This window comes from Octopus sinensis, linkage group LG24 (assembly GCF_006345805.1).
Source record: "Octopus sinensis linkage group LG24, ASM634580v1, whole genome shotgun sequence".
In the NCBI taxonomy this organism is placed as follows: domain Eukaryota; kingdom Metazoa; phylum Mollusca; class Cephalopoda; order Octopoda; family Octopodidae; genus Octopus; species Octopus sinensis.
In genome coordinates, this window is record NC_043020.1 from 20,117,862 (window position 1) to 20,141,133 (window position 23,272).

General features: G+C 35.5%; 1 protein-coding gene across 1 annotated transcript in view; it reads right to left on the reverse strand.

Moving 5' to 3' along the window:
- Positions 1-677: 677 nt before the first annotated feature.
- The window catches only part of LOC115223823 (60S ribosomal export protein NMD3), a 34,224-nt gene continuing 11,629 nt past the window's right edge, over positions 678-23,272 (reverse strand). Inside the window, exons 3-15 of the mRNA XM_029794499.2 lie at positions 20,049-20,142; positions 19,826-19,906; positions 18,484-18,612; positions 17,160-17,250; positions 15,970-16,048; positions 14,982-15,078; positions 11,986-12,103; positions 10,683-10,825; positions 9,221-9,336; positions 7,910-7,982; positions 6,714-6,817; positions 3,260-3,330; positions 678-1,114 (exon numbers count right to left, since the gene is read on the reverse strand). Coding sequence (XP_029650359.1) covers positions 981-1,114; positions 3,260-3,330; positions 6,714-6,817; positions 7,910-7,982; positions 9,221-9,336; positions 10,683-10,825; positions 11,986-12,103; positions 14,982-15,078; positions 15,970-16,048; positions 17,160-17,250; positions 18,484-18,612; positions 19,826-19,906; positions 20,049-20,142 — 1,330 coding nt within the window. The 3' untranslated portion in view covers positions 678-980. The remainder of the gene's footprint in view (positions 1,115-3,259; positions 3,331-6,713; positions 6,818-7,909; positions 7,983-9,220; positions 9,337-10,682; positions 10,826-11,985; positions 12,104-14,981; positions 15,079-15,969; positions 16,049-17,159; positions 17,251-18,483; positions 18,613-19,825; positions 19,907-20,048; positions 20,143-23,272) is intronic.

Genomic DNA, 23,272 nt, shown 5'->3' on the forward strand with positions numbered 1-23,272 from the left:
TGAGGAAAAGATACCTACAAAAAATATGTAGGAAAATATCTTAGTTAAATAAAAGACTGTAAGGTGTGGCCAAACTATTCAAGCAGCAAGATTTCTTCTGCCATAAACTCAGTTGTAATAAATGTGGACTGAAATACTGGCAGGATTTGAGATGATCATGTTAATATAATCTAGTAAATAGAATGTTAACTGGGAAATAGACTGGAAGGTAAATTTCCTTACTAGTAGCTCAGATTTGATCAGAACACAGCAGATAAAATTATGACTAGTTTTGAGCTCATGAAAGGGAGCCTATACCAGGTTGTTTGACATGTTAGAGATACCAGCCGAATCTGAAAAAGATATGACAATGTAGTCATACATATTAAAAAAAAAAAAGGTAGCATAGTGATGAGTGGAACACCTTTGATAGTAGGCTTGCTTGAACTGGACTAGCAAGAGAGCTAAACCACTTCTCCACCATCAAACACAACCACACCTAGAGTACCAATTCAGAAGTAGGTCAGTTGATGCAGCAGTTGATGGGTTGAAAGAACTGTCATAGCTTTGATAATGTGAGTAATGGTTGACTGATGTGATTGTGTTGGATTCTTAGTTAAATTAACCAACTATGTTAAATTAACAAATCAATGCTTCGAAAATTCTTGAATCATTTAAAATAATATTTAAAGACTTCAACCATTTAACAAGCTTTAATTACAGAATTTTAGTCATAATTCATGCAAAAATTATCAAATGTTTTCATTATAATTCCAGATTAACAAAGCTGTAAACATAAGAGAGTCTCTGTACACTTCAAGGCTTCACCAATTCCAGCCAAACACATTTATATATGGGTGTGCATCTGAGAGGAGGCTTGTGTATGTTGGCCATATCTGTTGTGGGATAAATATATGTGAGATATGTGAATGCATATTGTGTGTCTGTAGGAGTGCATGTTGTGAGCATGAGCGGCTGTAAAAGGACAAAGTTCAATGCCACTATGTAACCATATCAGCACCAGCTTCTCCTGTTGGATCACTAAGCACCAAATCTTCCAGCATCTCTTGAAGACTGATCTTTGGCAACCCTTCATCCTCAATATCATCCAAGTCCACAGGTGTTTTGGTTTTGTCTACAAATAAAGAAACAAATATCATTAAAAACAACAGTAAGTTCTTGGCACAATTCTCCAGCATCAAAGTTCTTCTGAAGAAGGATGGTTGTAAAATGCTGGACTGACCAAGAACGTTGGAGAAAGGGGGGTTCAAACACAACTAGATTTACATTATTTACAAGACACCTGATGAAGGCTGGAGGGTATATCAGCCGAAACATTGTGTTAATAACAAACAAGATGAGGACAAATATCCGTCGAATGTAAATGATGTACATAATTCCTCATCTCTTAAATATAAAACAACTATATTTGTTTTTATTATATATCATTTGTTCAAGAACACAACACAAAACTGCATTTCCCCAAATGAGAATGCCTCTATGAGGTTGCCAGCCCATCTAGAAAAAGCAGCCAAATCTCCTCCAAATTATATTCTACCATCTTAGAAAAAAGAAATACACACTAAAAGATGGCCAGGATCCAGATTTAAACACTTTTGATCAGAATTGACATGAAACTATACAACTTTCTCGGGGTTCCAGTTATACACTGCAGTTGGTGGATTGTGGAGAAAAAAAACCCTGTTCATTATGCAAATATACAAGTTTGGAAAAGAAAGAAAACAGCACAATATTCAGGTTATGTTGAGAGAGAGAGGTGGATAGATAATGTTCAATATCATGTAGTGCGGCATTTATGAGCTAAAGGAGTTGAATTTGATATGTGTATGTATATTTACATACAAATACATATATGCACACACACATGTACTAGTAATATACTGAGATACAGTTAATAGTCTATTTGATAAATAGATTTTTACAAAAATTTGAAAAAAATACTTTCAGCTATACCCTTTCATTACCGGCCAGCTAATTACTACCAGTCACTACAGAATATTAAAGTTCTTGAGGTTAGTTAAATTTATATCAAAATATCAACATAGATTCCATAATTGCATTGTGAAGTCACCATAAAAAAAAATATATTTTACTCTGATAAACTCTTTTCTATTCTTTCCACATCCTTTCTACAATTTAACTTTTTTGAAATATGGATACCAGCTTCAGATTCAGCTGTTGCAACTTGGAATTCTAAAGAAGCAACAGTTGCAACAAGTGTAACTGTTAACAGAGTAAGACGTTGCATGGTATGCTTCCCTCATTGTCATTATAATGACGATAATGATGATAGTATTTAATTCAGGCCATCATCTTGGAAAAAGAGAAATCATCATCAACATGTCCACTTTTCCATACTTGCATCGGTCAGATGGAATATGGCTGAATGCCCTTCCTGTTGACAACCTTCACCAATTTTCAAGCAAGGTTAATATTCCCTATAAGAAGACATTCTTACACAGGAAATTAGAAATGCAAGACACTGCTTGTGTAACAGTGATGCTTGCTTAAAAATCCACCATGTAACCAAATGATCTGCCAGAATATCAGATATTACACATTGCTGGTCACAATACATTTTGCACAGTTCTAGCCTTCAAATGATGCCATCCTGCTGGCCAACATTCTCCCCTGATCAAAAAGAAGGATGGAGGAACATGAAGTGCTTTGCTCAAGAACACAATGCACTGCCCAGTCTGGGAAGCAAACCCACAACCTGGAAATCATGAGTGCAACAACCTAACCACTAGGCCATGTGCCTTCACTTGTTTACAAATATTATGCAATAAATCAACTCCTGAATCTTTGGCTGAACTGGGGCTAAATAGACAACACTTAATATTACACTGGTCAACAGCCAATTTTCATCAGGGATATTATATGGTGTGCTTTATGTAGTTTTGTCTGCAGATTTCAAAAATAAGTGCGTAATTTATCAAGGATGAAAGGCAAAGTGAAATTTGAATTCAGATGGGTGAAATATCACTACCCCAATGTGTTAACAATTCAGCCAGCGCACTGCCTAAATAATAATAATAATAATAATGGTTTCAAATTTTGCCACAAGGGCAGCAATTTTGGGGGAGGGGATGAATCAATGACATCAACCCCAGTGTTCAACAGGTACATATTTTATCAACCCCCAAAAGGATGAAAGGCAAAGTTGACCACAGTGGAATTTGAACACAGAACAACAGGTGAAATAAATAATAATCATGATAATGATAATAATCCAGTTGGTGTTAGAATTTTTAGTTACCCATGAATATGTTCACATTTTGTCTGTAACCATCATCTTCTTCCAAATCTTCCAGAAATTCAGTATATGCACTGCAAAAAATTTATTTTTAATGATTATTAGAAAAGAAAACAATAAAAATTGAAAATAAAATGATATTTAAACAAAAAAAAAAAAAAAAAAGATGTAAAAATATGAAATTTGGATTCTGTACGGGAGGAGGATCAGTCTGATTAGAAATTGTTTTGGTTGTCTAATAAGATTGTATTGTGTCCTTAAACAAAACTTATAACTCTTCATAGAGCAGTCAAACTAACTGAGAAGAGGTACAAGTTACCCCAACTTTCATGTTTGAAAATGAAAATCAAAGAAGTCATCCAACTAGAAGAAAAAAAATCATTTGCACAAAAAAATTCATTCACCAATATCAAACCAATTGCAAACACATAAATTGAACAAAACAAAATAAATGAATTTACTAAATGCAAACACCAGCATAACTATAGAAAAAGTTAAATGACTGAGCACATGGGTTACTAAACTACAGTATATGTGATGGGCATTAATATTCATCCTAGTATGGTAACAACAATACTTTATACCATCAAATCACGTTGACCATTTTGGTATCAGAAAATTTAACCGTTTAGCATTCGAATTACTGTCAAATATAATGCTTATATATTCACATCATCTTAACCCTTTAGCATTTAAACCAGTCAATCTAGCCAAGATATTCAATGTGCTTTAGGCTCAAACTGGCCGGAGCCTGCTTCTTGCACCTACCCTACAATGTCATTCTAAAAATAAACAGTCACATTATTGAAATTTCAAAGTTACAAGACTATGCATGAATAATTCAAAACAATGTGCATAAATAAGCATTACATTTGACAGAGTAACCAATGCTAAAGGGTTAAATTAATCATACATTATTTCATAGGTTTGAGGTTTTGAGGATTGATTTGTAAAATGACTGTGAGGTAGGTGTGAGAGGCTAGATCTGTCCAGTTTTAGCATAAATAAGGTAGAATATTTGGGTCGGATATGGCTGGTTTAAATGCTAAAAGGTTAAAAAAAAACTGTCTCTCCTATTTCAGATACACACATATTCACATCAGATTTGACCCTGAAAACATGTGCATTGTCATACTTATTGTTACTGTCAACATATTTTAAGCCACCATAGAGTAATCAAGAAGAAGACAAAGAAGCTTGTCACCACTGTCATTATTGTTTGACATCCATTTTCCATGCTAGCATGGGTTGAATGGTTTGACAGGATCTGGCAAGCCACAAGGCCATGTTGGGCTCCAATGTCAGCTTTGGCTAAAGTTTCTATGCCATTCTTAAGGCCAACCACTTTACAGAGTGTACAGGATGCTCTTCCTAACACCAACCACTTTGAAGAGTTGGATACTTTTTCTATGCTACCAGGACTAGTGAGGTTGCAGGTTACTTGCATGACAGAAAAACAAGAAGAGGAAAAGGGAAAAATTCCCACAACTAAATGAGGGAGTATTTGAAAGAGGGAGGTGGATTTATGCTGGATGTTCAAAGGCTAAAGTAAGATAGAGGGATAGGTACATACACCTCACTATAAAAGATACGTGGCTAACCCTATAATAGGGGTGAGTAGGAATAGTTGAGGAGGGAGATAAAGGAAGGAAGCAATGAAGTGTGAGAGCAAACTCTCAAGATACAAGTTGAACATAAGAGAGGATAAGGACAGTGGATCATGGGAGGGGGAGTGGATGCTTTCGTAGATGGTGAAAGAAGAGGGTGGAAGTAATGGTTGAGGAAAATACAAGCATAAAGAGGTACAAGGTGAGAGGAGAATAGATCAGAAATTATGGCATGATATGCAATGTATAGGAGCAGTGGAGAGGGAGATAAGTCTTGCCTGCAATATGATATAATCTTGCATACAAGATGTGTGAATCTCTCTCAAACCTACAACTAGCTATCCCTGCCACAGTTAACAACACTGCTACAATTTATATTCTATCAAAAGCTGATGAAAATAATTCCTTAATGCCAGCTTTCTGTAGTATATAAAATGATAAATGGAAAAATATTTGTTTAATGAGTGATAAGAAATTTTATATAATGTCATTAGAAGCCACAAAAACTGTATTAGTTTTAATTTTGAAATTTACAGACTGAGTATTAAATAGTTTCAAAAGGAAGCAATGAAGCTGCAATCATCAGTTCGTATTAGAGTTGTAAGCATTATATTGGGTTGGCAAGAAAGTAATTTCGTTTTTTTTAATGACTTTTGTCAATGTCATGATTTTTCCCTTTGACATTTGATAGCCGTTACTTTTAGCTTACTTTAGAAGCAAAGTGCACATAAATTTCAATTTTAACATGGAGTGCAAAAGCAAACATTTACACTATATTTTGCTTTTTTATTTCCATAAAGATCTGAAATGGTTTTAAAAAATTCCAGTCTGCAGATTTTCTTTTACTCAAAGATGGCCAACTTTCTGGTCGACCTACTGAAGTTGATGATGACTGAATCAAAATCATAATTGAATCTGGTTGTCATATAACTGCGTGAGAGATTGCAGTCAGGTTAAATGTATCACACACAACAATTGAAAATCACTTCAAATGCCTTGGACTTGTTAAGATATTTGGGCACCACATAAATTGAAAGAGATTCACTTAACATAACAAATAAATATTTGCAATATGCATCTCAAACACAATGAAATTGACCTTTTTTCAAATGAATCATCACTGGTGATGAAAAATGGATTGTCTACAATAACATCAATCAAAAACAATCATCGTCCAAGCGTAATGAACTAGCACACATCACATCAAATGCTGATTTGCATAAAATGAGGTCATGCTGTCAATTTGGTGGGATTACAAAGGTGTTGTGTATTTCAAGCTGATTCCAAGGAACCAAACAATTAAAATGTTTGCTTCGTCCAGTTTCATTAATTGTTGGCAGTAATCAAAGTAAAATAGTTAGCATTAGCAAATTGTAAAGGAATTGTGTTCCACTGTGACAATGCTAGACCACACACATCTTTGCTAACTCATGAAAAATTATTGGAGCTTGGTTGGGAAGTGATGTCACATCCACCATATAGCACCATCAGATTACCATTTATTTCAAAGTTTTCAAAATTCTTTGAATTGTAAAACTTTCAATAATGATGATGACTTGAAATCACACATGCTTCAGTTTTGGGCTGATAAGGACCAGAAGTTCCATGAGCATGGAATCATGAAGTTGCCAGAAAGATGGCAAAAGGTCATCAAACAAAATGGAAAATAAATAATTGATTAAAGTTCATTCTTTGTATGAAAACAAAATTACTTTTATCTCACACTAAAAAACCGAAATTACTTTTTTGCCAACCCAATATTTTGTCTCCTCCCACTGCCTTCCCTATTTTGGAGAGAGAAAACATTTTTCGGCATATGAAAAAGAATGAAAAAAAAAAGAAAAACTTACATTCCATCACTTGAAGAATCAACAAGATCAGGGAGAACGTGTTTCAGTTTCCAGTTGCGTTGACGATTTCTCTTTGTGCGATTATACAACTTCTTCACCAAAACCTACCGAAAAGAAACATTGAACAAAACACATTCATGTCATAATTAATAATTATATAAACTTGAGGCATAAAACATCACAGCTATAACACAGGGAGAACATGACGGTGTAGTGGTCATGCTATAATAATGTACATTAGTGCAGTAAATTATTTGAAGTAGCTACAGGAACAATATTTGTGAGAGTAAGGCATTGGATAAACTGATCACAGAACTTTGTTTACTCCAGTTTCCACTTGCATGACCCTCCTTCAATTAGTTTGTGAAGGAAAAGGTTTTCAGTTGTAAAAACAATTACTCCAATGAAAGTGTCATAAACCAGTTCAAAGAAGGCTTTTATTCAAACTTTATTTCTGCTCACTGTCTAATCCGTTAATCATTGCTGTCCAATGATTAAGATGCATTGTTTTATATTAAGTAAAGCCAGTAACCATCTATCAACATCATTCAACACTATGCCAAATCTTCATACTCAATACAAAGTAAGTTATCTATATTTTTATCTATTATTTACTATTGTGGAAAGGATTTAATGATAGGATATTATAATTCATAACAAAAAGCATAAAAAATGACTGGTTAAAAATCAAGAACAAAAACTAAACCATATCCCACTCTAATTTCCACTCTAAAGTCTTCATTTTTTTTTCTGATTTGTTTTGTTACTATTTTACATCCATATTTCGAGCTGCAAAATGGTTTGCAAAATGGTTTTGTGGAAACAATTGTGAATTAACCCTTTAGCATTCCAAATGTTCAAGCAAATGTAATTAATGCTTTCTCATTTGCAATGTTTTTTTAATTAATCATGTATTATCTCATAGCTTTGAAATTTCAATGATGTGATTGTATATTTTTAGAATGGCATTGAAGGGTATGTATGATAGGCTGGATCTGACTGGTTTAAATGTTAAAGGGTAATCTGTTGCAAACGAAACCCCCCTAAAGAAATATAGATATGTAGCCTACACAATGACAGCGCATGTGAAGTTAACATTCACTAGCTCTGGATGTTAACCTCAAAGCTATAATGTTACTAGTCTATTTAACAAATCATCATTTTGCTGTGTAAAAGAAAAAAAAACTGTCCCTTACCACATCAGGTACCCTGTCTTTTTTCATATTATCAAAATCTGAGTTATTCACATTAGAATTTACCAAATGAAATCTGAATAGGAAATAAAAATGGGAAAAAATCATTATCATACAAACAATTTTTTAACATGATCCAATTAACTTTTTCATTACCAACCTACCCAAAACCACTCTAAAGTTTCTTTGGCTTTACAAGCTTCCAATATAGGAATATTGTGTGTGGGGGGAGGGGGGGTAATTTGATTTTATAAATATATTTTTTCAAATTCACCTCATTTAAAATTTTTTTTACTTGTAATTTTAATTCACCTGTAAAAGTGACAAATTCTGATTAATTTGACTTGTCAATCATTCTATATATTTCTGTACATTTACATATGGCAGTGTGTTTTTCTAGTTTCTTCAATAAATTCCACTACTGCATTCTATTTTTACCTTTATGATATACCTGTCTTTATGTGTATTTAAGTTCAACTGATTGAAAATAAACTAATAATTTTCACAATTCTATTTATAAATTTTGCTGTATACTCAACTGAATATTAGCTAATAACTCCTTTTCTATGATGATGTTTAAACAAAATTTTAATAATTTTATATCTCATTGAATTTACCTCTATTTACATGTAACTTGATTTGCTTTAAGACAAATTATGCAATAGATTTGGTTAAGAACCTTTTGCTAAATTATGTTCCAAAAATCACAAATATGTCAATAAATAAAAAGCTAGCCTAAATTCACAATCATACTAGAACTTAATTGCAACAGGTAAGGAGTATATTTTGGTGAGAAATATAGTAATGAAAGAATTAATCATTATTTTTAGGTTAAACCTATATTGTTGTCTTCTCTAATATATTCCACACCAAAACAATCAGGGATGGCAAGAAGAATCACAAAGGTTTTAGGACAGTAGAGATGGTCTGTGTTGGTACAAATTCATTCAGATGTAGAAACAATAATGCTGATATTATTGTAAGAAGGAAATCTAATCTTTCAAGCAAAATGCTATGATATCTTGAAATCAAATGCAGTAACAAGAATTTTTTTTTAAACAAACATACAAACTAGTGTAGTACTATTCCCAGCAAAGTACAGAATATAATTACTTCAACATATTATTTTTAGAGATTATACCTCATCTTCTCAGATAATATTAGCCTTCTTCATGTGCCATTTATGAAACCTAATTTCCTCACATCCAATCTCTTAAATAAAATTCCAACATAGAAGTTGGTAACATTGACGATATCTAGTTTTTAAAAAATGCAAAGTAAGATTAAGAAAACAGGAAAAATATTTGTACAAACCCTAACACAGAATCTCCAGGGTGAAGAGTATGTCCAAGATGAGTCTTACAATAGTACTGCTGGTCATTAACACCAAGATCATTAGTACGAGCCACCCACACTTCTGAGAGAACATGCTGGAAAGAAATTTTCAATTGAGTGTGTTTTGAGTCATCATATAAGACTAATTCAATATGTCAATTTCTGAGAAATTAAACTTTCTTTACCATGCTCTGTCGAAATACACTGACTTTTTTGTATCAATTAATTTTGAAAATGACAAAGAATTTAGTAAAACAAGTGTCATTATTAACCCTTTAGCATTCAGATTACTCTGTCAAATGTTTACTTAATTGTTTTGAATTAATCATGCATTATCTTGTAGCTTCAAGATTTTGATGATGCAACTATTTTTATTTTTGGAAAGCTGTGAGAGGCTGGAACTGGCCAGTTTGAATGTAAAACAGGTAGAACATTTAGGTCAGATATGACCAATTTAAATGCTGGTGTTTGAAACACAAATTAGTATCAAATTTTGATTTTTGGTAAGAGGTTCTAATTTACATCACTTTAAAACAGGATGCTTGTATCACCGAAGCAGAAGCAATCTCAGGCATTCATCATCATCATCATTAACGTCCACTTTCCATGCTGGCAGGAGCTGGCTAGGCAGAAGACTGCACCATGCTTCACTGTCTGTTTTGGCATGGGTCTTATGGCTGAATCTTCTTTCTAACACCAACCATTCTGCATTCTGGTACAAAAAGGGTTAGCAGTGCCAATGGGAAATATTTTGGTCTGTTAACTTCAATTTATTAGCTTAAGTTTTGATAACTGACTATGGTTCAAATGATTTGACAAGTCATTAAAAGTGCCTGGATACAAGTTTAGATATAAATTCACTCCTCATTTATTACATGCAGGGTTTTAACAAACATGTTGCATATACAGAAATTATTAAATATGTAATCATACGGACAATAAAAAAGGAGATACAAAAAGCACAGGAAATTCAACCAGTAAACAATGGCACCAAGTTTAAATCAATATAACTGAAATAAATCAATAAACACATTTTAAATAGATTCACAATAAACTAATTCCCTCTGAGTGTCAGTAATCCAGAACTCTTCACTCATTCAACCACAACACATTTATGCTGAAACCACATCACACCTGCTTTACAGGGAGAGAGCTTCTACATGGTCATTTGACTTGCTAGAAATAGTAGCCAAATCTACTTTCAAATCGTACTTCAGTCCCCCAACTACCAAACAAAATCCATCAGGTAACATCACCATCGTCTAACATCTGCCTTCCATGCTGGCATGAGTGGGACAAACATATACAGTACATTGTGGGGGTGGGGGGGGAGAGAAAGCAGGATGGTGTATGGCTAAAACATCTCTGATCACAGATCTGCTGAATGAGGTTTGATTCAGGTTAAACAGCATGAACTGTTTTACTTCAACAATAGACTTACTTTCTTTGAAGCGGGAGTCACATGGGGCATCTCATGAAATGGAATTGGGTCAATTTCCATTACCACGTATTCAGTGAGCTGCTTTGGGCCACTCAGACTCTGAAATGGTTCTCTCCAATAAACCTGTCCACTGATTTCTGCAACTGGAAATGGAAGGAAACAAGTACAGCAGGCATTACAACAATTCCTCTTCTTAATAAGCATCTTTTAATAACAACAACAATCCTTCTCCCAACACGTCAGCAATATCATCGATATTTCTCTCATTATCATATAGCAATAGAGGAGACAAGTGAAATATGGATATCAAAACAAAATGTATAGATGTCCACACTACTGCTGTGAACACAATGGTGAAACCACTTCAGTGAAGAAGATATTAGATTCTTTATACAAAAATGACAAGATGAAATTCTTGTAAAGGAGGGGAGAGGAGTCATTATGACATTACCATACTGATATGAAATACATTTATTTAAAAGATGTTGTAATATCTAGACATCACCATCCTCATACAGGTATTTTAATTACATTAACATGCCAACAGAAAATAAAATTATGGTATGCTACAATTCTGAAATGCGGTTACTACCATTAAAAAAATATTGCTATGCTGAAGCAAAAAACACGACAATGTCACAATACAGACATAGAGACATATTAAGATCATAGCATAAACTTATAGAAGTATTTAACAGGTGGAAAGACAAAATGGGAAAATAGTGATCAGGTTTTTAAAAAGCAGGCTGTAGTAGAATAGGGTGCTAACAAGGAGATTTACCTCAAATCTAACAAATGGAACTAAGTAGTCTCAGTGTGACCCTTCAGGAGACATATCCTCACATTACTAGATAACACTATTAAATTAACCACTGCTTGAGATGTTGCCAGCTGAACAAATTTCTGATAATCAAGGATTAGGAAACACATTTGCCATCATATCATCATATGCCCACTTTTCTATGGAATGGATAGGTTTTCTTCAGCACTGTTTCTTGCTACTTGTTGTGGTCTCTTCTAAGATGGAGCCTTCAGCACTTCATTACCAATCTTCCACTATACACTCCTTCCAGTTGAATTGTTTGCTACTTCATTTAATTGTTATTCATACCAGTGAAGCCTTCACACTTGCAGATGATTCTTTTAATGTCCATTTATTTTCAGCTCATTTGTTGTTCATGTTAACTTGCTCTTGCAAACCAATAAAGGAGATGCAAGAGGGGAGAGAGAGAAAGGAGGAAAGAGAGAGATAGACAGCACCTAGAAGACCAGTTGTGGTGCAAAGATGTAAAATTGTCCTTACTTTGTAAAGAAATGGGATCAATGATATGAACTGCCTTAGTTACTCGGTACACGACACAAATTTGTGAAATGTTTCCAAGAGAAGCAGCCAGTTTCTTGGGAAGACATACAACATCATCCTGCAAGCAGAAAAAAAACAAGAATAAAACGAATTATTTAAAAATAAATCTAAACCTAAAATATAGCAGTAATTTTACATGGCTCAGAGGAAAAATATAAATGTACATCCACAAGTAAGTGAGGTGGCAAACTGACAGAAGCATTAATGTTGGATAGAACGCTTTGCAGTACTCACTCCGAGTTCAAACTATGCCAAAGTTAGCTTTGCCCTTCATCCTCTTAAGATCAATAAATAAACCATCAGTCCAGTCAATTCGTTAAGTGTGTGTGTGTGGTGTGTGTGTGTGTGTGTGTGTGTGTGTGTGTGTGTGTGTGTGTGTAATAGTTGGCCACTTTCATTTCATGTAAATTCTTACTCAATTGGTCAAAAACTTAATGTTCAATGATGAGGCCAACAGAATCCACCACTCATTGCCATAGGCATGGCTGTGTGTTTAAACAGTTCACTCAGTGCTATACATGTGCCCAAGGTATCACACAATGGGACTGAACCCAAGACCACACTGTTGGGAAACAGGTTTCTCAGCCACACAATCATGCTCTCTCTCTCTCTCTCTCTGTGATTGTGTACATAAAGTAAGCAAGAGAGATATAATTGTTCTGGACAGGGCACTATGTGAATTAGTTCACTCTGAAGTATATAATAATATTTCATGTCTAGCAGTGTCTTGAACAGGTTTTATAAACACAATCAGGAACACAAAACTATTAATTCCAATGTTATGTTATGTTATGTGGGCAATAATAATTCTAATTTGCACAAACCAGAAATTTTGAAGTGGGTGACAAGTCGATTACATTGACCCCAGTCCTTGACTGTTACCTATTTTATCAACCCTGAAAGGATTGGAGGCAAAGTTAACCATGGCAGAATTTGAACTCAGAATATAAAGAGTGGGAAGAAGAGCGACTAAGCATTTTATCTGACATACTCATGATTCTGTCAGCTTGCTGCCATCATTATAATTCTACATCTGATGTCTTAGCCTCAAAAAGTAGCTATACTCATGTTTCATACTAAGCCTGATATTAGGGATGAGATTTATGAATTCTTGTGATTTATAAAAACATTTCTTCAATTATACATAACTAGTATATATAGATATAGATATATGGCAAAGGGACTAGAGGTTTCAGATTGTAAGACAGTGTGTGAGAGAATCATGATGTAGGAGAGAGTGTATCCACATGGATGATAGTTCATTTGCAATTAGATATTCTGCAAAGAAAGAGACTTGAAAATGCCACTATGAAAGGTTGCTAAATGCAGAGAATGCATGGGAGAAGGAGAGTCTACCTAATGTAGAGGAAAAAGTTCTGAAAGTGTAGTTGTTAAAATAAGAACAGGCTGGGCAAAATTTAGAGTGTCACTACCTTTGTTGGTAACAAAGAGCTTCTCAGTGTGAAAGAAAAAAATTGTATGAAGCCTGTATAAGTAAAACTATGCTGCATAGCAGTGAAACACAGGCTATGGCTACAGACAACATGAGAAGGTTTGAAAGGAACAAAGCCAGCATGCTCTGCAGGATGGGTAATGTCAGTGTACACATACAACAGAATGTAAATGATTTAAGAGAAAAATTGGATATAAGAGGCATCAGATGTAATGAGAAGACTGCACTAATATGGGCATGTGATTCATATGGATGAGAACAGTTGTATAAAGAGGTGCTGATGTCAAATTGTGGAGAGAATATGTGGAAGGGGTAGACCCAGGAAGACATAGGACAAAATGTCTTAGTCTCGCAGGATCATGGGTACTGGTACCACATAAAAGAACACGTGCTGGTGTCACGTGCCAGTGCCAGTGCCACATAAAAGCATTCATGCCAGTGATACGTTGAAAGCACCCAGCACACACTGTAAAGTGTTTGGTGTTAGGAAGGGCATCCAACCATAGTAACCATGCCCAAACAGACAAATGGAACTAAAGCAGCTCTCCAGCAGGCCAACTCCTGTCAAACCGTCCAACCAATGCCAGCTGGAAAATGGATGTTAAATGAAGATGATGTGTGAGAAATTAAGATAAACTCAAGTTTATATCATTCATTCCATATGTAGGTTTCATCGGATGATGAAAATCTACATAGAACCCTAGTATCAACAGTACACACAAAATATATATATTGCTAGGGACAGGCATGGCTGTGTAGTTTAAAAGTTTACTTCACAAATGTATAGTTCCAGGTTCAATCTCACTACATGATATCTTGAGCAACTGTTTTTTATAGCCTCAAGCCATCTAAAGCCTATTGGGTGGATTTGATAACCAGAAACTGAAAGACGCTCACTGCAATATTTGTAAACAAGTCTAACTGCTATACAAGCAGTGTTATACATTTTTGTGTCAGTGTATATTACATCATCATTTTAACAACCACTTTCTCATGCTCACATTGTTCAGGACTTTGCCCTTCCTTTTGCCAACCTTCACCTGTTTCCAAGCAAAATAATATTTCCCGATGACCAGACATGTTTTTCAAAAAATACTGAAAACAATGGGCACCATTTGCATAATGATGACACCCATTTACAACAATTGTGTGATGTAAAGGCAAGGAGACAATAACACACACACACACATATATATATATATATATATATATATATAAAAAATAGGCTTCTCTCAGTTTCTATCTACCAAATCCATTCACAAGGGTTTACTCAGCCTGAAGCTATAATAGAAGACATTTGCCCAAGATACCATGCAATGGGATTGAACCAGGAACCATGTGGTTGAGAAGCAAACTTCTTATGACACAGCCACACACACACACATATAATCAGACAAAGGAAAAATATTTACAGCTTTGATAATGAAAATCAGTTCAATTTTTCTCCATTTACATGATTATTTAAAAAAAAAATAGATCTCACCTTACACACAGGGACAATCTCCACTGAGAACGCCCATTTATAGTTGGCAATGTTGCTGTGAATGTCCATAGAGAGAAGTTCCTGAGCTATCTGATACCTAGAGAAATACAAACCAAAATTAGCAGAGAATATATGGCTTCCAAAATGTTCTATGTTTGTGTATTTTCACTGTTCCCCCAAAGACAATTAACAAAGGAACTGAAAGCAAAGAAAATGCTGAGGATAACCCTTGCTCATCCAACAAACAATTGCAAACTGCATTACTATATATATTAACATATATCTTCAATAATTCAAACTGAATATTAAACTATACCATATAAAGAAAAGCTTTGTTCGAAATATCAGTATTCTCATCTCTGATGCACAAAAAAAAAATTTTCTTTATTTTTTTAATCTTTTACAATGTATGTTATACATAATACAGTATCCCTATGAACTACACTAAATATTAACTTTCTAAAATATCCAGTAAACTTGGTTATTTCCTTTTGATTGTAAACAATCCTGCTAAGTGATTCATGCTGCATATCTGATTTTTACAAGGGCTTTACTTTTTCATATTACTTGGCTGATAATTCTGAGAGAATTTTTAATGTTGTTTTCTATGTAGTATACACATATAATTTTTTATAGAAGTGGAGAGTGGAAATGTTTATTCAAATTAGCTTTTATAAGTAAAAGTGTGCACAAATGGCAACTAAATATATGAACTAAGAAAACAGCTTCCTAAGCAATGGCACAATCACCATACAGCTTGGTTCAAGAGGTCAGCAAAATAATTTTTTTCCTGCACTCAGGACTGTGATCAAGAACCCATTTTCTTACAGTATGACAACATTCTGACTATCAGACGCTATCTCAATGGTTAGAGCTTAAAAAGATGAACTAACTACATAAAATAGAGTTACACTGAAGACACAAAGAGAAGGCATGACAAATAAAAGAAAATCATTGTTAAGGAATGTGAAAATACTACTCAACTCACTTGCATGGTACCACTAACAGGAGAAAGTCCACAAGTTTCCTGGCATCATTTTTCGTAGCATAATAAAAATCCAAACCACCTTTATAAAAAAATAATATAATCATCATTTAATGCTGGTTCAACAGGATCCAATCCAAAATTTGGAGGACTGAATCATGGACTAATTTTTGGCAATGGTTTCTAATGCCAACCACTTTGCAGTGTACTGGTGAGGAAACCTTGGAACATGAAGACTAAAAGGCCTAAAGGAGAACAGGGAATTGGGAGAGGGAGAGAGCAATGATTTCAGGCAAAGTGATGAGGGAGGTTGAAGTATGATAGAAGGAACAGATTGAGAGAGTAAGAAAGTAGTCGCTATTGTGGGAAGGAATTCATGCATTGGTCAGTAACAAAGAGAGGGAATGGTAAGGATGATGAGATGAGTGAAGTTGAGCAGGATACATGGCATCAATATCCCTGGTTGTGATGACTTCAGAGATATATTATTTTGTGAAAAAAACTAGCACTGCTCAGTGGAAAATAGTAATTCAAAGAAAATGTCAAGCTGTCATAATTCTTAAGAAGCCATACTCACAATAGTAGGTCATATAATAAGTGCCCAATAAATTCTCATGTGTAATTCTATTGCATTAAATACATTGGCATTAAAGTAATTGTCAATAAACTCATTGCCATGCATTTTATCTGCAGAGTAATTAAGTTGCAATACATAAAGAATGGATAAGAAATCCAAAGAGCAAAAAAATCTAATTAAATTTACTCAATATATACATAAAAAAAAATCTAGTGTACAGAAAGTGTGATATGCCATGGAAAATATGTGAAAACTGGAAAGAAATGAAGTGAGCAGGATCTACTGGATGAGTAATGTCAGCAAGCATGAAGGGTGCAGAGAGAAACTGGGCTATGAAGGTTTTCATTGTAGTGTTCAAGAAGATTGCAATAGTATGTGATGCATATGAAGAATGACAGTTAATGAAAAATTGCTAAATGATGCAGGTAGGAAAAGCATGTGGAAGGAGAAGACTGAAGGGGGCAGACATGGCTGATTTCAAGAGCCTCACAAAAGATGATAAAGGACCAGAGCATGGAGAGAGAGAAAGAGATAGACACCATGTTGAAAAGTGACCTGTTCGAATGATTCCAGCATGGAAAAAGTAAATTTAAAGATGATGCTCAACTATACGTACCATGCATAGGTTTAATGTTTACAGTGTTCTGGTACATGTTATGCTTCAACAGAAGTTGCTCCAAGTAATAGAATGTTTTCTTGTGTTGTGTCTGCAAAGAAATGGGAAATCTATTACAGCATTTCATTAAGCTAGTCAGCAACAATCAAAACAGCTGGAATTAGTAAAACAGTTGCAACAGATTTTCATTGTTCAGTACCTGCTCTAACATCAATCCAAATCTTACCCAAATCAGATTAAACCATTCATAACTATGTCTCTTGTGAACAGATTGATTGTGTGATTCAATTAATTTTGAAATATAAAAATTTTGAAGCATCAAAATACTTATTAAAATATCTTTAACATTATATATAATAGTATATGATGCTGGTGTTAACCAACTGAAATCTCATGACATTATTCAAGTTATGAAATTTTAATATAAATATGAACATTTTATAGGCAGTCTCAGGTGGGTTAACATAGGTATTCTTACTCGGAAGTAAACTGGCACTTCGTTGGTTACAACGATGAGTGTTCCAGTTGAACCAATCAACAGAACAGCCTGCTTGTGAAATTAACGTGCAAGAGGCTAAGCAATCCACAGAGATGCATAACCTTAAATGTAGTTCTCAGAGAGACTCAGCATGAAACAAAATGTGACAAGGCTGGACCTGTTTGAATTACAGGTACAACATCTCGTTTTTACCAGCTGAGCGGACTGGAACAATGAGAAATGAAGTGTTTTGCTCAAGAACATAACGCACTAATAAGTAACAAACCTGATAATAAGTTTGAGTGTTAAATGTTGCATTATGAAGTAAAGTGCTATAAGAGTACTAGATTATGAGAATGTGTCAAATGTGTCAATTCCACCAGCAGCTCTGTGTTTAACTCAATGGTCCAGTTCCTTTAACAGCACTAAAAGATAAGCAGCCACAGCAATGTATAACAAACAAATGCTTTTTTAGCTTGTAGTACTGAGTTCCAATCTTACTATGGGCTACAGGGTAGACATAGGTACTAAAAGGAGTATTATATGTCATCAAAGGAGCAACTACATAGTTACTCAAACTGTTAGGAATAGTCAAATTACCATCAAATTACATATTTCCATCTTGAATAAAGGATGCATCAGACATAATAATCTGAAGTGTACAAAAAAATAGGATAATCAAGAACAGCTTTGATCATAGGCCTGCTTTATCAGGGATGACCTGGAATTGAACAACATCTCATGATTTTATTGCTAAAAGTGATGACCAAGTAATTCTCTTCCAGAAAAATTACAGAGGAGAGGAGGAGAGAGAGAGAGAAACAGAAGAAGAGAGGAATAACTAACCTTTTGCCTGATTTGAACCACAGCCCTCCAAAAGTCTTTAGCCTCAACACGATGACAATCAGAACACATCTGGTTGTGAACAGTAAACTCTACTATAAATACTTGCTGTAACACAGCTCCATTAATAATCTGAATTTTAAAAAATGGAAACCATTAATTTATTATCATCTTCACTTTCATTAATTAAACATTTTTTAGTAGGTCAATAAATTTATAACCATACAAATATACACTGAAAAGAGATGAAAATTTGTAACTGCAATGATTATTGCATGAAAATCATTTTAATGTCCACTTTTCCATGCTTAAATAGATCAGACAGAATACCACTCATATAACAGCAGACACTTGTTTTATAATCATACAATGTCAAGACAAGGAAGCACACATACATGACAGGCTTCTTTCAGTTTCCATCCATCAAATCCATTCACTGTTTTCACTGGGTACAGAATATTGTCGTAGTTCTGTAATAAACTCTTTTTGACCAGGAACGAAGGACTCAACTAGTTATAAAGATTAACGCTTTCGCATTTAAACCAGCCATACCAGGCCAAAATATATAAGTTTTATGTTCAAATCAGCCTGATCCAGCTTCTCACACCAACCCTACAATGTCATTCTAAAAATAAACAATCACATCATTGAAATCTCAAAGCTGTGAGTTAACGAATGATTAATTCAAAACAATGTGAATAAATAAGCAGAACATTTGCCAGAATAATCTGAATGCCAAATAGTTAGAGATTTTGGTAAAGTCAAGATGGATGACATCTAACCATGAGCTGCGATCTGTGACTTGGCCGATGCCTTCAGCAAATTCAATGAGTTGACCACAGAAGCTGGATTTAGGGATAAATCCAAATAGTGAGGGTTGAATAAGGCTAAGAGATTCCCAGAGTATTTCTCTGAGAGATTCCCATCAACAGGAGAATATTATCAACATCATCATTGTCATCATTTTAACATCCACTTTTCATTACTTGTATAAGCCAACTAATGCCTTGTAAGTGAATTTGGTACATGGAAACTGTGTGAATGTTGTGTATGCAAGTGTATATGTATATATTTACATGTACTTACAAATACATATGTATATATATATATGTATGTGTGTACACAGTCTTATGCTGGTATCTTGCTCCCACCACATGACAAGCAGTGCTACTTTGTTTATGTCCCCATAAGATAGCAGCTTAGTAAAAAGAGATTGACAGGATAAGTAGCAGCCTTTTAAAAACATAATACTACATTCTATGTGTACAACTAAACCCTTCAAGGTGGTGCCACAACATGGCTGCAGTCCCAATCTCTGAACAGAATGAAAAAAATATGTCCTCACTTCTTTCTGTATAGTTAGCTTCAGCTTGATCCGTTGGGAATGTGGCTCTGTCCAGATAAAGCCAGCATCAATTAAATTAACCTAGAAATGAGAAGAATTAAGACTTTTTTTAGTAAAAAAGATGTAGCTCTAAACTTACTAAAATAATCCAAAATACAAAACAATACAACAATCACCTCCATCCTGAACATAAAACTCAAACACTTTTTTTTTCCAGCTTTACCTTATTAAGGCCTTTCAGTTTTTTCAAACAGATTTTCAACAGTTGCTTCGATTCCAACTGTGCAGATACCCAAGTGGCAGGTGGTTGCAGATATCTGCAAAGAAAGAGACAAGAAACTCAATCCATAAAGTTCGTATCAAATAAGTAAAAAGAATATAAAGTAAAAAGAATATAAGTAAAAAGAATATAAAGTATTAAAGAAAGTTGACAACAGAATTGCCATTATTTATTGCTAATCGGAATTCACATATTGGGAATAGATACAAGAGTTTATATATATATATATATATATATATATATATATATATATATATATATATATATATATATCACAGATAAGCATTCCTTTAAATTCAACCCGTTAACTACCTAGTATTATTTCTGCGCAATTGATTAACCCTGTTAGTTTCTCTATTCTGTCTATTTCAGCTTCACGCCTCATGTTAAATATATAATCCTACAGTTCCTCTTACCTATCGATGTCTAAGATAAATTTAGCTCACGCATCTACCCTAAATCTGCAACATATCACTCTCTCAATTATGTCTCTTAATACCTACAACAAAGAATTCCTTCTCCAAGAGATGAGAAAATTTAGCTCACGCATCTACCCTAAATCTGCAACATATCACTCTCTCAATTATGTCTCTTAATACCTACAACAAAGAATTCCTTCTCCAAGAGATGAGATGCGCCCCCTTCATGGCTGCTAGTTTTCGCGGTGCCCAGCCCTCCCACCTCCTCCACCTTTACCTGAAGTCCCAATTTTGTCATCCTTGGTTGTCTCCCATGAACACTTCTAAAGGCTTACGCCACCCCCACCCCCTACTATACAAGGTAGTGATCATACAGTGGCAAAATATGATAGTGTAGTGTACACGGTTTGAACTGGAGTCTACAGTTTGTCAATGACTCCTGCCAAATGCGAGTTTTCTTTTCAGGTACATGAAGCTACTGTCCCCCGTCCCAAGGTCCCTAGGGCCCATACCTCCCACACCCTCAGGGTTGGCACCCTCAACGTCGGCACGCTGAAAGGTGGGCCTGGCGAGATTGTTGAGATGCTTGAATGGAGATGTGTCGATATGTGTTGCATCCAAGAAGTGAGGTGGAGAGGAGGTTCTGCTAGGTTCCTCACAGGCAAAGAACATAGGTACAAGATTTTCTGGGCAGGGAACAGTGACAGGGTCGGGGTGTGGGTATACTTCTCGGTGTAAAATGGGTAGATAAGGTAATTGAGGTAGTTAGAGTATGCGACAGAATACTTAAGATTAGATTAGTGGGTCATCATGGTTTAGCAACCATTATATCAGCCTATACCCCTCAGCCAGGGCTACCCGATGGACAGAAAGACCGATTCTATGACACCCTACTGCAGACTACCTCATTGACGAACAACAGGGACCTTTTCTTTGTGGCTAGTGACTTCAATGGGCATGTTGGACAGCATGCTGGGGGCTTCCATGGCGTACATGGAGGCTACGGTTATGGTTCCCGCAACGAGGAGGGAACCAGGCTGCTGGAGTTCTGCGATGCGAACTTCAGGAAACCTACCAGCCACCTAGTTACCTACCACTCCGGCAGACACACTAGTCAGATTGACTAGATCCTTGCCAGAAACAGGGAAAGATGGCTGCTTATAAATGCCAAAACCTTCCCAGGTGAAGAATGTACCCCACAACTTAGACTGGTAGTTAGTGACTTCTGGGTAAGGGCTAAATGGATGCCCAGAAGACAACCAGCAAGGAGAAGAAGGGTCTGGAGATTTAAAGATCCTGCAAATGGACAGAGATTTAGAGACATATTACTTGAAACCTTTGACGAAATAGAAGGGGATATAGCTTCACATGAGGTAGAAGACTACTGGAGGTTCCTAAGGGACAACCTGCTGAGAGCCACTGACCAGATCTGTGGTTGGTGCAAAGTCCCCTCAAGACCCAAAATAACGTCGTGGTGGAACAATATTGTTGACAGGGCTATTAGACAAAAGAAACAGGCATGGAAGGACTGGAAGAACGGTGGTAGCAGGGAAGTGTATCAGACTGCCAGAAGGGAAGCTAGGAGGCAGGTGTATTTAGCCAGAGGGGAAGCAGATAAGAAAAAATTTGCCAATGTTCTGCATCATGAGGACCAAAGACTTGATGTGTTTCATATTACAAGAGTGTGTGACAGAATCGTGATGTCATAAGAGAGAAATGTGTCTGCATAGATGAAGGCTCACTTGCATTTAATGATGCTAGAAAGAGAGAGACTTGGAGATACCACTATGAAAGGTTGCTAAATGAAGAGAATGATCGAGAGAAAAAGAGTCAGCCAAATGTTGACCCATCAGAGGGACCAGCTATTCAAATTGAGAGTACCTTGGTAGATAAAGCAATTAAGGGTATGAAGACGGAGAAGTTCCCAGCCCATCAGGAATTACTGCAGAGATGCTCAAAATATCTGGCAGTGTCGGCTACAGCCTAGTCACCCATATAGTTAACCAGGTGATACACGAAGGAGTCATACCCAGTGACTGGTGTAGCAGCATTATAGTCAACTGCTACAAAGGTAAAAGTGACACATTAGATAGGAATAATCACAGAGGTATCAAGTTGTTGGATCATGTGATGAAAGTTACGGAGTGGGTCATAGCCCAACTAATTAGGGAGAGAGTCAGTTTAGATGAGATACAGTTTGGGTTTGTGCCAAGGAGAAGCACCACTGATGCCAAATTTCTGTTAAGACAGCTGCAGGAGAAATTCCTAACCAAAGATAAACTTCTGTACTTGGCTTTCATTGACATGAAGAAAGCCTTTGACAGGATCCCTCAATCCCTTATCTGGTGGTCAATGCAGAAACTAGGGATAGATGAGAGGTTAGTGAGAGCTGTACAAGCTATGTACAGGAATGCTGTCAGTAAGGTGAGGGTTGGCAACAAGTATAGTGAAAAATTCTGGGTAGAAGTAGGAGTCCACCATGGATCAGTCCTCAGCTCCTTCTTATTCATCAAAGTTCTCAAAACAACAACAGAATTCGAAATAGGCTGCCGCTGGGAGCTCCTCTATGCTGAGTCACTATCAGAACTAGAGGAGAAGTTTCAGATGTGGAAGCAAGATCTAGAATCAAAAGGCCTTAGAAGTCAATTTGCAAAACCGAAGTTTTAGTAAGTAGGAAAGCAGACAAACTACAAATCCCTTCAGGTAGATGGTCCTCCTCGATCAGTAGGAAAGGCATGGGTAGAAACT